The sequence below is a fragment of the Oenanthe melanoleuca genome, chromosome 9 (genome assembly GCF_029582105.1).
Source record: "Oenanthe melanoleuca isolate GR-GAL-2019-014 chromosome 9, OMel1.0, whole genome shotgun sequence".
Lineage (NCBI taxonomy): Eukaryota > Metazoa > Chordata > Aves > Passeriformes > Muscicapidae > Oenanthe > Oenanthe melanoleuca.
The window spans coordinates 6,210,920-6,225,539 of NC_079343.1; the positions used below are offsets into that span (position 1 = coordinate 6,210,920).

General features: G+C 42.4%; 1 protein-coding gene across 4 annotated transcripts in view; it reads right to left on the reverse strand.

Annotated features, from left to right (window-relative positions):
- Positions 1 to 14,620, reverse strand: part of NGEF (neuronal guanine nucleotide exchange factor) — a 47,969-nt gene that overhangs the window by 31,662 nt on the left and 1,687 nt on the right. For 2 of the 4 annotated variants that reach the window (XM_056498827.1, XM_056498825.1), the window contains exons 2-4: positions 8,350 to 8,407; positions 5,206 to 5,568; positions 1,825 to 1,939 (exon numbers count right to left, since the gene is read on the reverse strand). In XM_056498827.1, coding sequence (XP_056354802.1) covers positions 1,825 to 1,939; positions 5,206 to 5,473 — 383 coding nt within the window. In that variant the 5' untranslated portion in view covers positions 5,474 to 5,568; positions 8,350 to 8,407. Of the gene's footprint in view, positions 1 to 1,824; positions 1,940 to 5,205; positions 5,569 to 8,349; positions 8,408 to 14,620 lie in introns of those variants that run through there. The other 2 variants (XM_056498826.1, XM_056498828.1) reach the window with 2 other exon arrangements.

Genomic DNA, 14,620 nt, shown 5'->3' on the forward strand with positions numbered 1-14,620 from the left:
GATTGTGACTACCCAGCCGCAGTATTTATGTGGTTGCTGTAGGACGCTTCTGAATGAGAAGAGATACAGCACTGCTGCCCCACTTGCCGTCAGGACTGTGGTGATCCACTCCTGAGAACATTGTGGACCTTTCCAGTCCTGGTCAGAAGTGCCTGCACCATACTCTCTGCAGAACTGCTAGCTTCTGCTTTCAGAATAACGGTTAACTGGCAGGCACCAGATTTATTCTTTTGGAGAGAAATTAAATGTATTTCTTGAGGCCAGCAATAATATTTTAAATGTCTTATCTGTATAATGGCCACTTTTTCCAAATAGAAGTGAGATACTATTGATTACTTCAAATAATGACAATGTTTTTAGGCTCTTGCAGGCTTTCCCAATGCAGATTTCTAGTGGTTGTCTTATACATTACAACTGATCTTTTAGAGAAGGAAAGAGGACATGGGTTGAATTTGAGCTGGAACTTTGGTCTCATTCTCTGTTAAATCTCTGTGCTCAGTTTCAAGAGATACCACTCAGCGGGACTGCCTGCTTTTAGCGGACACATGACTTAGAACCTGTACTGACCTGCCAGGCTGTGTGCACAGCAGTATCTTTGATAAAACTGACCCCTAGCACAGGCTCACTGTTTCCAGCTCCAGAGAGAATCAGAAATTGCACATTTCAGAGCTGCCTAAGTGCCAGTGTCAGGATGTCAGACTGACAGTGATGATTATGCCCCAAGGAAAGGAAGACAGATGGGTTTGACATCGCAGCAGACTGTGGCTGTCTAGTTTCATATGCTCAGTTTATGACCAAGGGGCAATCAATTTTAGCCAAGACAATTAATTTATTTAAATCAAACTTGACATTTGGCTAAAATTGTTTTGTTGGAGTCCTCTCCATAAGGAAAGGTGCCTGGGAAACCACTCTGTATTACCAACACAACTGGTCTCAATAATTAGGACCAGACGGTGCAGCAGGATGCATGCACCCTTAGAGGACAAGTGCTTACTGCTTCCAGCTTGATCTACAATAGAAGGAGGGACTATCTCACAGTTGTACACATGGGAGGTGAGTACTTGGAGAAGGAGTTTGGGAGAAAATCTCAGTTATATTTGGAAATGTAGGGATAGGTAGCTGCTCCTCTCTCTGCCTGGCTGCAGTGGCAAGAGAGCAGGAGTGAGGGCAAATTTATGGGATTTATGTACATTTCTGAGTTGTGGGACCAGAGTCTTCTGCTGGACTTTTGTTGTTGAGGGATTTAATTCAAAAAGAACTACCTCACTGAAAGCCTCTGTTACTTATCAGTTCTTTAAAGTAAACAGCAAACAAAAAGTCTGGATACTTTAGAAAATTTTTTTGTAGCTACTTCTTCAGCTATAAAATCCTGTTTTCCTTGCGGGGTTATGTAACAGGCTTCAGGAGAACTCTCTATGAAGGCCAAGAATGGGATTACCCTGATGTTGGGATGTTCCATGATGAAATGCCCAGAGGCTCTCCTTATTCTCAAGAAACTGCTTAAGGAAGTCTGCCCAGTTTGCTAACACTACTGGGTGATCCTGCATCACATTCCTCTTTTTTCCATCTTCCCCACTGTCTTGTTTCCCCTTTTTCCTTCACTCTATTCCCAAAATCCACATTGATAAAACCCTTTTACCACCATACTAATACTCTACTATATAACTCATTAAGATGAAAACAGCACCACAAGTCAAGGTTAGAAGGCATGGAGCTACAGGTTAGTCTGGCTGTCCTTCCCAAAAGAAGCACTCTCACTCTGACACCACTCTGACTAGTTTTCAGGGAAAGCATGGGGAATACTGTGCATGGGAACCGCCTTACCTTTGGATCAATAATTCATCTAATGTTGTTGGATCAGTGTTTGCTGGAGATGGTGATCCTTTATGAGACAAAACATTCAGAGGCTCTTTGATGGGCTCATAGTTTTTGAGTGAACCTGTGATATAAGAGAAAGCCAAGAGGTTGTTAAAACAGTCATTTTCTTAATTTACCTTTACTGTATGTAGTGGTTTGCTGACACCAAAGGCAACAGGAAGACCACAAGACACAAAGGTGGTTACATTTTGGCTTTGATTTTCAAACAAGCCCAAAGTGTCATCCGCTTGTATAGTGCAAATGCAGCTGAGAAAAGGTGAAGTTGGATTTAGGGTGTCAGTTTTTATGTATGGGTGTAGCACTCTCACCACTGCAGGCTGGATCCCAAAATGATTTTCAGTACAATTATTTAAGCAGAAAATGTTCAGCTGTGTGTGCATGTGCATGCCAATATTTGGTTTCCAAAATCAAGGCTTCATTACTGCTCTGCTTTCAGGTACACGGTAGATGTTCAGTTTACTAGATAAATCAAGGTTAGATTTGGTGAGAGAGGAGCATTACTTTTAATTGCTTCTCCAGTTTCCCTCAGATGAACCACTGATTCTTTCACAGGGAGTCAAAGTTGCATTAAGTCCAAGGCTTACTACTGCAGTAGTTGGCAGGAGAGGATGCATCTCACTTTTTAAATTAAATATCCCATTGTTTGAGGCTTGTTGATAAGTGGCCTTGCGGTTTTTTATTAGAAATATTTTGGTCTAAGTCATGATTCTGTTTGTCCTTAACACTGATGACAGCACAGTCAGGTCAGTGATCTGACTGAAGCAGGCTTGTGATGCACCTTTTTAATCAATTTTCAGAGGAAAGGGATGACATCCAGAATTTTAAAACTTCCTAAAATAGAGACAAGGCCTTATGAAACAGTAGTTTGAGTTATTCACTTTGAATAGTTTAAACACTTTATCCTTCTGTCAAAGAAGATTGCTCAAAAAAAACCAAAACATCAAAAATTCTTTTTCCAGTTAAAGAAAAGCATCAATTATGTTTTACAGCTCCTAGACTGTAAGCCAAAGCTGGGTTGGTGCAAAGAGTGCCTGCCTATATGGAAGTCCTTCCCTCAGCTGGATTTAGATAATTTAATTTTTTTTTCCTGTGATCTCATTTCTTGAGTTTTTATTTTTCTCTTTTTATCTATTCTACTGTGCCTTTTCTGTCTCTTCCTGTCTTCTTGCCTTCCCCTCTCCTCCCCTCCAGTTGTTCTCTGAGCAAAATGAAAACAGGTTAACATCTGAGCTTGAATCACATTCTTGGAGAGCTGCTGTTCAAATGAGTTGGAAGGCAATATAAAATAGCTCACCCATTCCTTGCTTCCATGCATGTCAGCAAATGCTGTCAGAAGTTCCTGCTACAAATGAGGCTGGTTTAGAAGCACCTGCTGTCCAGTTTCAGGGAGAAGGAAAGGATTCCGGGAAGTAGAGAGAGAGAGAGCAGAAATGCTGCTTACATAATCCTAGCTGAATTTAAAGGCCGCAGCTCTGAGGAGGACTTGCTACAGTTACCTTAGAGAAAGAACTATTGCTGCTAGCCCGGGTCTTGCTGTGCAGGCTGGAGAAGAGACATGTTCCCAGTGTGTCTTGCAGAACACTTGCAGGCATGGAAGGAAAAGCCTCGTTTGGAACCAATCCTGTCTCAGTAGCGGTAATACAGGGAGAGGAGTGGCAGACAAGCACAGGACAGCCTCGTGGATGCTCTAATGAGCTGCTAAGAGAGAAGCCCTTAGCTTGTCCTTCCTCAATGACACTGGCCAGACATGAGGGATGTCCTCTGCCAAAGTCCTGATGCCATGATGCTGCAGGTCTATGAAAAGTCCTTCTGTGCTGGTGCTGCTGCAGGGGTGAGGACCTCCTCGGCAGCTGTGGGGACGCTGTGACACCCCGGAGCAGGAGGGAGGGCGGGTTTGTGCTGTGCTAGCTCTGCAGCAGTGCTCTGGGAGGCGGTGGGGGGGGGAGGGTGGCTCTGCTCTGGTTGTGTCTGCACCCGCAGGGTGGAGAGCACCTCTGCTCTGGCATAGGCAGCACTGTTTATCCACAAACTTCACTGCAACAGTAGCAGAATGTTAAACAGGAGCTCTTTACTGCTGTCTGCTTGGAAACTTGGACAAATGAGGGAATTTTGCTTCTGTCCATACCACAGGGTTGAATGGACCTTTATACTGCTGAAATAGCATGACTCCCTTGGCGAGGCAGGCCGGACACACCTATTTTCTTGGGGACATTTCCCACACCCCTTTTATTTGGCGGATGGAGGATGTCTGGTTTTTTTTTTCTTCAGGAACTTGATCTACTTTCAGGAGCTGAAAAGGTGGCTGCTACAAAACAAAGCAGTAGCTTTCAGTGGTTTGCACAGCAGTGGAACATAAGCAGTGGTGTATTATTTTGATTCATACAGTTATCCAAAATTCATAGTTCAGTGCATTGATTCTCTTAGATTATAACCTGAAGATGAGATAGGTAACTTTGCTGTGAAAGAGTTTTAAAAATCAGTTTCTCGAAGCACCTGGGAGATGGAAGCAAAGGGCATTTTCTATGTTCCCAGTTCTAGGTCTCTGTCATTTAGGACTTAGATTAAAACCACTTCCATTTCCTTCATGCAGCCTTATTTCCAGAGCTCTCAGTGTGTTGCAGTAGCTCATTTCCTGGCTTTCTCTTAGTTTCTCCTGTCTTTCTCTTGCTTCTTTCACAGACATCTGCTCAGACAAGGTTCCAGCTTTGGAACCTGAAAGACGTCTGGTTCCAGCCTGGCCTCGCAAGTCATGCTCTGTACTGTTCATACTGAGGGGAAAGCCAACTCATTCCTTTTCTACTGAAGCCATGGCTGAATGCATATATGTTCTGGATGGTATTCCTGTTATTTCAGCTTAAAGGGAGCTTGGTGTTTCTTACAGCTCTCTTCAGTGTAAAGCGCAGGCTTTCACAGGAGTTCTTGTTCCTCCCTCATAAGGAACCATTGCAAATTCCTCTGGTTTTGCTGTTTTCTGTACTTTTGAATATATAATTTCTGTATGCTAAATAGTCCCTGCTTCATTGACAGCTTCATGTCATTCTCTAAGTTATTTTATCTCTTTCAGAGCAGAGGGGTGGCAGTGCAGAGACCCACATATGTTTAAATTCTCTGTCATGAAGTCTCTTTAAACATCCAACCATTCTACATTTCCAAGCTGAGAAAAGACGGATGGTACTCCTCTGTAAGCTGTGCTGTAGGTCAGGGGTGTTCTGTTATGTGCTGACTGCTGAGCTGCTTTCTACCTTCCTGTCCTTCTATTCTATTGACTCCTCTAGTTCCTAATCTCACAGGAAAAAGAAGCACAATGCTGTTTGGATCAGTACTCACCTGTAGCATGCTGCATGTGCATTGCCTCTCTCGAAGTCTTTCTTTTCCCTCTGTTCGGCAGCCTCATGGATCGGTAGTACCTGGAGTTTCTTTGAATAGCAATGTATTGTGTGTGCAAGTCCCCCTCTTGTGTCACTGGGTTAGCACCTGCTGACTCCTCCTCACCTTCAGAGACTGAACCTGACTCTCTTAGGACCCGCTGAGAATGGCCCTGCCAGAGCCCACCAGTGGAGAGCCTGTGGGTGCCTTCTCTCCCGTGCTCGTCCATGGCTTGTCTCTATGGCAACTGAGACAGTGGATCAGCGGCAGAGCAGCAGAAGTCAGGTAGCCTCCACAACTCCATCAGCTTTATCTGAATTAGAGCTGGAGACAGACAAAACAGAGCGTAACAGGAGAGAGAACAAAGTTCTGGTTAGTTCAGAGGCCAAAGGCCATCATCTGTTTAGGGTAACAGGGACTTTACAGAACTTTTTATTGGAGATTATTCTGAAGTCATCACCTTACAAGCCTTATTCTGATGTCATGAATATTGCTTTGATATGCTTATGGTTGTCATTCCATGACATATGACAGATGTTACTGTAAAAATGTTCTGTTTTGGTTAGCTATCACTGATTGATTTAGAGTGTATAACAGATAGTGGCTATGTCCTTTTTTATGAGGGTGAAAATGTTACAGAATTGAAGATAAAAGCCCCAGAGAAAGCTCTGTAAATCTGTCTATTATCTGTGTACTTCTCCTTGTAATAGAGGAATTAATGCCTTTTACAGGGTGCCTTCTAATACTTATCAAGAGCACTCACTCCTGCCATGCAGGTAAGTGAAGAAAAATCTATAACTGTTGAGCATGAAGGTAGAAGAGACAAGATTATATAGGGCAGAGGCTTGATTTGCTTTCCCAGAGTTCCCCTCAAGTGCCAGTGTACCACTGTCGCAGGGACTTCAGCACAAAAATCCTCTGCTCTGTGTGTCAGTACCTGGACTTTGCCAAGATTTTTTGGGAGGCACATAAAAGCAAAATGTCAGTTGATTCTTCAGCCTTTGTTGGGCTGTGTAAAATGTGAGCGGATTACTTAAGTATTCTCTTTGCTGAATTCTTTCAGCTGTCAAAGTTTCTCTGAGTATATAACATGATTTTGTGACTGATGGGGCTGTCATGAGTAGCAGAAAGAGATGCTCTATAGTAAATGTGAATATAAAATTGACAGCAGGCTGAGAGAAGGGCATAAAATTGTGCTGTGGATTAGTTAGATGCTGTTTTAAGAAGTCACATGTATTGCTGGTTTGTTATGTTACAGTATATCCAAGACACAAGATAGCTGAGAAAGCAGGTGTTTCAATTTTTTATGGGTTTTCTTCAATCTTTGTAAATTCATATCTTCCACAAACATTTCTCATGCTTGCCCCCAGGGTCACTCCAGCACACCCTGGGACACCAGGGACAGCTGGGACATCATCTGTGAATCCTCTGCTTTCCATTAATTTTGAAGGTTCTATGATTTCTCCTTATGAAGAGAAGGTCACTCCCTGAAATCATGCACTGGGCACGAGCTTCTTGGCTCTACAGAGGAAAAAGTGTGTTTTCTTCTTTCATAACCTGAACCACAGCATGCAGCTCTAAATTTGGATCCTGACTTCAGTTCTGCCTTTTGGACTGTTCGGAACTATGGTAGTTGCTCTGGGACTGTTTCCAGAGTTAATGGAAGTGTATGAAGGACCTATTTGTTGTTGGTGGTGTTAAGTTTGGTTTGTAAATTACTCTGAGGTACAGAGATTCACTAAGCCTGTTTCTTCTTCTGTGGGTGTGTGGAACAACAGAATAAAAACAGCTGCTGTTGGAGACAGTTTGAAAAGAAGGCAGAGGCTATTGCTTTTCCTGTGCCTTTCTTTCTGTCCCAAGACTAGAGCCCCAAAGGCTTGATCCTTGCAACTGTCATGGAAGTATGTCTTCTAACTGGACTACAATTAATATTACAGCTGTAATCCTACTTAACCCCAAACTTTAACAATTCCTAAATTTTTATTTATTTCTCTTCTATAGATTATTTTATGCCTTGGCACTCAAGGAAATGAACCTGTAACAATTTCCCCTGCATCAAAGTTCCTCTGTACTTCGAGTGGCCACCCTTTGTCCATGTGACTCAGACTGGGGCCTGTCTCTCATGACCTTTGCAAAGCTGACATAGCTTGCAATGCTTTGCAAATTTCTTCTGGTGTTTTATTGAAAAAGTGGATAAAGTTTTCCCAGGTGCTGCTTACCAGTCAGGAGCAGTTTCAAAACCATTAAATGTACAAAGGGATCATTAGGCAAAGAGATGCACATGTGTGCATGTTTTCCCCTTTCACATACCTGGTGAATATGAGAGTACAGGAATGTTGTTGTTTGGCTTTTACAAAGATTCTTGGCAGAGAAGGAGCTCCCTGCATGGCCAGGTGACATTCAGTTGGTTTACCCGAAAACTTATCTATGTGTTTAGTACCCCTGGCAAACCTGTGTGCTTATCTTTGCCAGATACTCCTTTTTTTGTTCATCAGAGGAGTGAAGGGTGGCTGTCCTGAAAAATTAACTTGTTTCCAGGTTATCAAACCATCCCTAACAAAAAAGACCCTCGACCAGAAGTGAAGATAGCAATGGATGAAAGAGAGACTTTCATGTTTTCTAGGAGGGACAGAGGGGGCACTCGTTTAGTGTGGTGGTTATAGACAATATGTAAACTCGTATAGTGTGGTGGTTTACTTTCTTCAATGAAGAATTCAAGAACAGAATGCATTTCTGAAGTCAATACTTCTGATTTCAAAATTGATACTCTAAGGAAGCATTAAGAAACTATTTACTGATATGTCAATCAAATAGTCCTGACTTTTCCAGTTGTTTAGGTATATTAAAAAACTAGGGATAATTTAAAGGATGCAGTCAAATTTAGTATTACATTTTTCTGGTAGCAGTCAAACTATTCAGTGAGAATGGCCCAAGCACATGTGGACCTTGATTACCCCTGTCTGAGTGTTTGTAGAGAACTTTTGAAGAAGGTATTCATCTCTGATAGTCAGAGGTAGGTGAATGCCTGGTCTTTAGTCAGGAGTATCTCCTCCCAAGTATATTCACACGCCACCTTGAAATCACATGGCTTGAGTCATCACCCACCTGAATGTGCTTTGCAGGCAAACACTTCCCCGAAACTCGTGGAGACCAAAGTAGCAGTCTGTAGGGAAAAGGGGAAGATGACAACAGTGAAGCCAGCAAGTGATGCACATAAGCAACGCTAGAAATATGCGTTTTGACTCACACATAATCCAGCCTCCAGGAATTTGACTGTATAGAAATTTTACTTGCTTATGTAAAAAACTGACATTTACAAGCAAATATCATGAATTTGTACAAGAACAGCTGAACTCAGGGATGTTGGGTAAGATGCTAATACGAGCTGTAAAAGGGAGTGAGGTTCCTAGAACAGTGTGGACCTGGACACGTGGATATGTGTAGGAAACAGGGAGCACTGCTGCCTCTGGAAGGGTGGGACCAGAGTGGTTTTCAAGGCATGGGCTGGCTGTGGATGTGACTACTGCATAAAGAGAGTGGACTTGGAGGGATATGGAGGGTATCAGATGTATCAAAGGTGTATTAGATGTAACTTCTGTTAACCAGTTAGGAATAATCAAAGATAAGGATGTTTTTAGTAGCAGAAACTGCAGACTGAAAGCTAAGACTGCAGCTGTACAGACCTGCAGGTATTTCAAATGGGTTTATTATGGGCAGTTTGATGTGGGAGTCTGGAGCAGGAGGTACAGTCTGGCACCAGTTGAGCATCTCTCCCTCATCCCACGACGTGCCAGGCAGGCACAGCTAAACGAGTCGTGGCAGAGGCAGACTGTGTGGTCTGTCACTGGTGGCAGCCCCGGTGGGCTCCGGTAGCAGAGGAAGCTGCTGGGGGCTGGCAGCCCTGGAAAGCCAGGATGGTTGCCTCAGCTGTTGCTGAGACAGGAGGGGTGCAAGTGGTGTCTGAGCTGCTGGAAAGAGCCACCTCCTTCCCTGCCAAACCTGCCGCTCCACATGTCCTGACCCCTCTCTCAGCAGCAGTTTTCCAGAGCTCCAGCACAGCAGAACAGGCAGCTGGATCATGGATTCTTTACCTCCCTAGTACTTTGCTTTCCTGGATAATGGGCTATTTTGGTGTGCCTGGTGCTGGTCCTGATCTATCACAATTCTGTGCCTGTGAATCTAGGAGGATTTTTTCTGCACCCTCTCTTCCATTGCCATAAGGCAGTCATTTGTGTGGGACTTATTTGGCTCCCTGCTTTCAGCCTTCCTCGAGATGGAAGGGGTGCAGCAGGATGAGACTGGTGGCTCTCCTTTCTGATGAATCCAGTCCTTCAATAAATTCCTAATTCCTCTTTAAAGTGGGGAGGTGTATTGGCTGACTGAAAAGTGTTAAGTACTGTAATAAGGATGGTAACACAAGGATTTTGAAATGAAAACTGCTCAATTTGCTGATATTACACAATGCTGTTGCCCAGCCTGGAAGAGTAATGAAGATTGCTTAATTAATACTAGAGACAGACTGAAATCTCCAGCTGTGTAACTCAGGGATGTTTCAAAGCAGAAAATAACAGTTATGAATACAACTTGACTGAATAGTTTGTCTATATAGGGACATGCAGTCACGGAGAATTGCCCTTGTCTGACTGTATAATGCATCCCTACCACTACCAGGAATAAAGATAACAGTACTGATGTGTCTGAGCGTCCACTCAAAATATACAGGTGGGTGATCTGAGCACACAGGGCAATGAGCCCCTGCTCTGAGTTACCTAGTGCTGTGTTAGTTTTACCATCAGCTCAAATCCATCCATAGCTGGATGCCCCTTTACATAATGTCTATAACTTTGTTTTGGGACTCAATGCAGAAATTGCTGTCTTGCTGTAGAAAGGCAGAAAATATGATAATATTTTCTTCCTTTTTATGTGTTGAAGTTGTTTCAAGTGTAAAATCCTTATTAATGACTCATCTGGAAGATTTTGCATGCTGAATATAGGGATACACCTTTCATGTATATTTGATGAACCAGATAGAGCTCCTTTAAGACAAAATTTTAACTTCAAGCCCTTATAAATAGCATGGCCCCTTTAATATTTCATCTTTAAATACTGCTTGAATGTACACACAATTGCCAATTTAGCTGCATCTTAACAGTTTCATATATAAATGCTTTTCTTAAAGTCTTGTGCAAACCAAAACCAAACCTTGGTCTCCCACCAGCAACTGTCCCCCATTACATCCCTGCTTTTGTGTTAGGCAGTGACTTTAGTCCATCTTACTTAGTTGTAATTGGAGTGGAATGTCATCTCTAAATTCTTTCATTCTGCATGATAGAGGCAAACCCAGCTCTGCTGGTATGCAGCACAGTCCAAAATCCAGCACCAGGCCTTACTCATTGGCAGCTGCTCTTGCTCATGCAGGTGCCAAACCCTTAAGGAGTGCCACATGTAAGAGGACCCTGACAGAGACTCTGGAGCTCTGCACAAGCTCAGGCCTGCATTTGCATTGGGAGATATTTCTGTCTGAGTCAGGGGAATAGTAACACCCACAGACTCAGCCCTAGGCTCTGGCAGATTTAGTTCTCAGCAGATGCAGCTATGAATTCATTTAGCCTCATCAGTGGTTGAGATGAAGGCACAGACTTGGAGCCAATGTGACTGTGGTGCTCTCAAGTGTCCTGCTGAGCCACCCCTGCTCCAGGGGGACTGACTTCCAGCAGAAGGATGTACAGGCATGGTAACATCTTACTCTAAAGCTGTCACCGCCCTCAGCTGCCTGACTACACAAATATTTATATTTTCATTGTTCTTGTTGGGCTCGCCATCCTTGGAAGTATATATAATCCTGACACTTTCTATTAGGTGGTGGCAAAAGACAGTTAAGCACATGTCCCTGTCTAGAGCAAAGTACATGACAAAGGAATTTCAACTATTCAGGTGCAAGGCCAAGGTATTATTTGATTAAGGCACAGAGGTAGAGACAAGCTGGTGGAGCATGAGAACAGACTGACCAGAGAGTAAGACATGGAACAAAGAGGTTTATATGAGAAGCCAGAGAAAATTAGACAATAAGTTTGGGAATAGTGGCTGAAAGAATATCAAATAGTTTGACCCCACATGTTTCCAGAAATAAAACATTTTGTACTTACATTGTAAATAAGACTGAATTCTATAACCAGCCTTAACAGAATCAAACTACAACCACTCCGATTTTGAGATAGTTTTTCAGTTGAGGAAGCTAACATAATGGTTCTATTGCCATGATTTAGTGCTTGTACCTTATTTATAGCAAGCAAAACCAAGACAGAATTATATAGTTCATTACACTTTTGTGACAAAACCCCCATTTTATCTTGCATATATGTTACAGAGAGCCTGTTTTAGAAACACTTCAGAGACTAAAAATAAATATATTGGACCCATATAATAAATCCTCCAAACCATGTGCTTTAGAAACCCTGAGACCAAGTGAATGGGGATGGAGAGAGAAACCAGTATATTTAAAGTAGCTAAAAATGACTCAAAGGTTCTCATTAGATCTAAAAATGTTTCTGGAACTGAGTCCAGCATTGTGGATAGTTTTATGCATAAAGGTAAGCCATGTGTTCACAGGACCACCAAGTAAATATGTTCTACAAATGTTGTAACACATGACAGAAGAGGGATACAAGCCTTCATACAATTCCCTCTGCATGAAACAATACTTTGTGTAAGTTAGTTAATATATATCAATATATACTTAATAAATAGCACTAAAAAGCTGCAGCATGGTTTATCTTTCTTACTGCTTATTGATTCTTTATTATTCAAGAACAATTATCTAAAAAGATGTGCTTTCTTATATGCCACTACTAATTGCTGTATCCATGCAATTCATCGAGTGGTCCAGCACTATCCCATTGAATTCCATGCTTCCTTCACTGGGTCTCATGTAGTAGATGTAGCCATGGGCAATAGCTAAGGTGTTAAAGAATTTCACCTCTGGAGCTATGCTACATATGTGAATATGTACATATATACACATATATAAATACATGTTCTCTCCAGCTGTGTAGAAGGAGTCGACCTCATTTTTAAATCATATAGAAAAGCACAAGTGGAAATCTACAAACTCTTCTGCTTTTAATTATAAAGCTAATAAACCTAAAATCTGACCTTTTTTCTATTCCTTTCCTTAAACTATTACATATGCAATGGTGAAAATGCATCTTTGCTTGAAGATTTTGAGAGTCCTAAGAAGTAAAATGTATGAAACTCATCTTTGTTCTTCTGACATCACTGACATCTCTCTACTAACAAGAACTCCTGCCTCTAGAGGAAGGCCCCTTTCCTTCTTCCTGCTGTTTATGAAATGTTCTTGCCACTGATGCCATCCCATTACTTATTTCTGCTGAGAAGATACTAGTGAAACTGTTGCTAAGTTGCTGTGGTTGAAAACTCATGAGGTTTTCCAGGCTTATCTCTGGAAAGTAAGTGAATAATTAAAAACCAAATCACTGCATTGCCTAGGCTGGAGGGAGTGCACAATTATCAGTCCATGGCTTAGGGGCAAATGGCAGGATGTAGCCTCAAAGCAGGAGATACCTGTGTATTCTGCAAGTATGCACACAGGAAGGCTCTCAGCAGTCTTCTGTTTTTCAGGATTGCATGTGGGAGCTGCTAGTCCTTGTTCCTTTTTGTCTGTTCTGTTTGGGCTGTGTGAAGCCTTCTAGCCACAGAATGTGTATGCAATGCAGAACTTACTTAAAAAACTTAAAGGACTGAGGTACAGAAGCTTTAGTTTCTGATGAAATGATTCAGTCAAAAACATAGTACGAGAAATAATATCCACGGCATAATGCCTTGCTGAAAATGGAGAGGTTTAGCAATCCTAGGACACTTGGAAAAGGGGGATTAACAGATGTCTTGGTTGAAGCTTTTCAAGACAGACTCATTAGTAAGCAGACAGGCCAAGTGTCCCTTGGGCAGACAAGACCTGTGCTGCTCTTTGGGAAAAATACAATGATGCCCACTTCTATTTCTAGATTTGCTGGTTGTATATTAGACACTTGTTATGGAAGAAATGAGCATGGGCGGTTTGAACTGCAGAGAGGTAAGAATTCATAGGGTTTTTCATTTGAAAGCTTCAATACAGAAGCAGGGAAAGAAAAGACTAATTTTATTGATCAAGAAATAGTAGAGTTCTCACTTTTTCCTCTCTCAGTGTTTATTGGGTGGAGGGTCTAAGGAGTGCCTGTTTGCTGAATCTGCTTGCAAATGTGTAGCTGCAAAGGAGCCAGAAGTCACTAAGACATCAGAATCCTGTTAGGCTGGTTGCTGCTAGTTTGAAAAGCCAGGCAGGTTTGGAGTGCTGCTCTGCCATGCTATCCTTGTCGACTGCACCAAGCTAATTTCAGCTGATTTTAAACATGACATAAGCTGATTCTGTTCTTACAGCCTGTTACTCTGACTGCACGCATCTTCAGTAACTCAGGAAAAGCACTTGATACACAACTTTGGAAACTCATTAGCAAACAGCATTGACTGATGCAAACTTCCCCTTCAGAATGGCTGGTTTTAGACTGGTGGGAAGAGAAGCTTGCTGGACTGCAGCTCCCAATGCAGAGCAGCCTCTTCTCTCCCACTACTGGGGGACTAGCCCTGGGCTTGGGCAATCAACCCCAAGCCTTCCCCACTTGCCTCTAATTTGCCAGCTGCAGCACTAGCCAGCGTGGCACTATAGAAAATGAGGGACATGTGCAGTGCTCTGGCTGCTTACATATCCACAGGGAGTCTCCATCTTCTTGTCAAATTAGTGCCATGGTGTCTGCAACTACTATTCTGTAGCTCAGCTTACCCAAGCACTGGGAAAGGCTGGCAAAATCCCTTCTGGATCTTTCCTTCTGACAGCAGCTTTTACTTTCCCCTTCACTCCCAGTTTTTAAGCATAGAAAGAGGAAGGCTGGGATGAGGGTAGTTAATCTCATGGCTGTGGCACAGGATCGGATTTTGGGAGAGTAAATGTAATTTATTAGCTCTGCTGCAGTTCCCTGGGCAATCTTGAGCATGTCAGTCTTAGTTCCCCATCTCTGGACTGGGTGCAGTATTTTATAGTTTGTAAATACTCCTGCTTTTTTCTATAGTCTTTTTTCTTCTGAGTTACTTGAGCAGGATCTTAATGTAAGTGCAAGAGCATGACATAAGAAAACCTGATGTGTTCAAAAGAACTCTGGAACATACTGCAATTAAAGGGGAAAATGAACTAGTTTGAATATTCTCTTGGTTTTGGTTATTTTTCATTTGATGTTTTCTACATTTCAGTCCCCAAGTGAAAAGCAAGCATCTTGTTTAGATTTCTAGTTCCTCAGTGGCCCTGTTGTTCTTTTTAAGTTTTATTTGA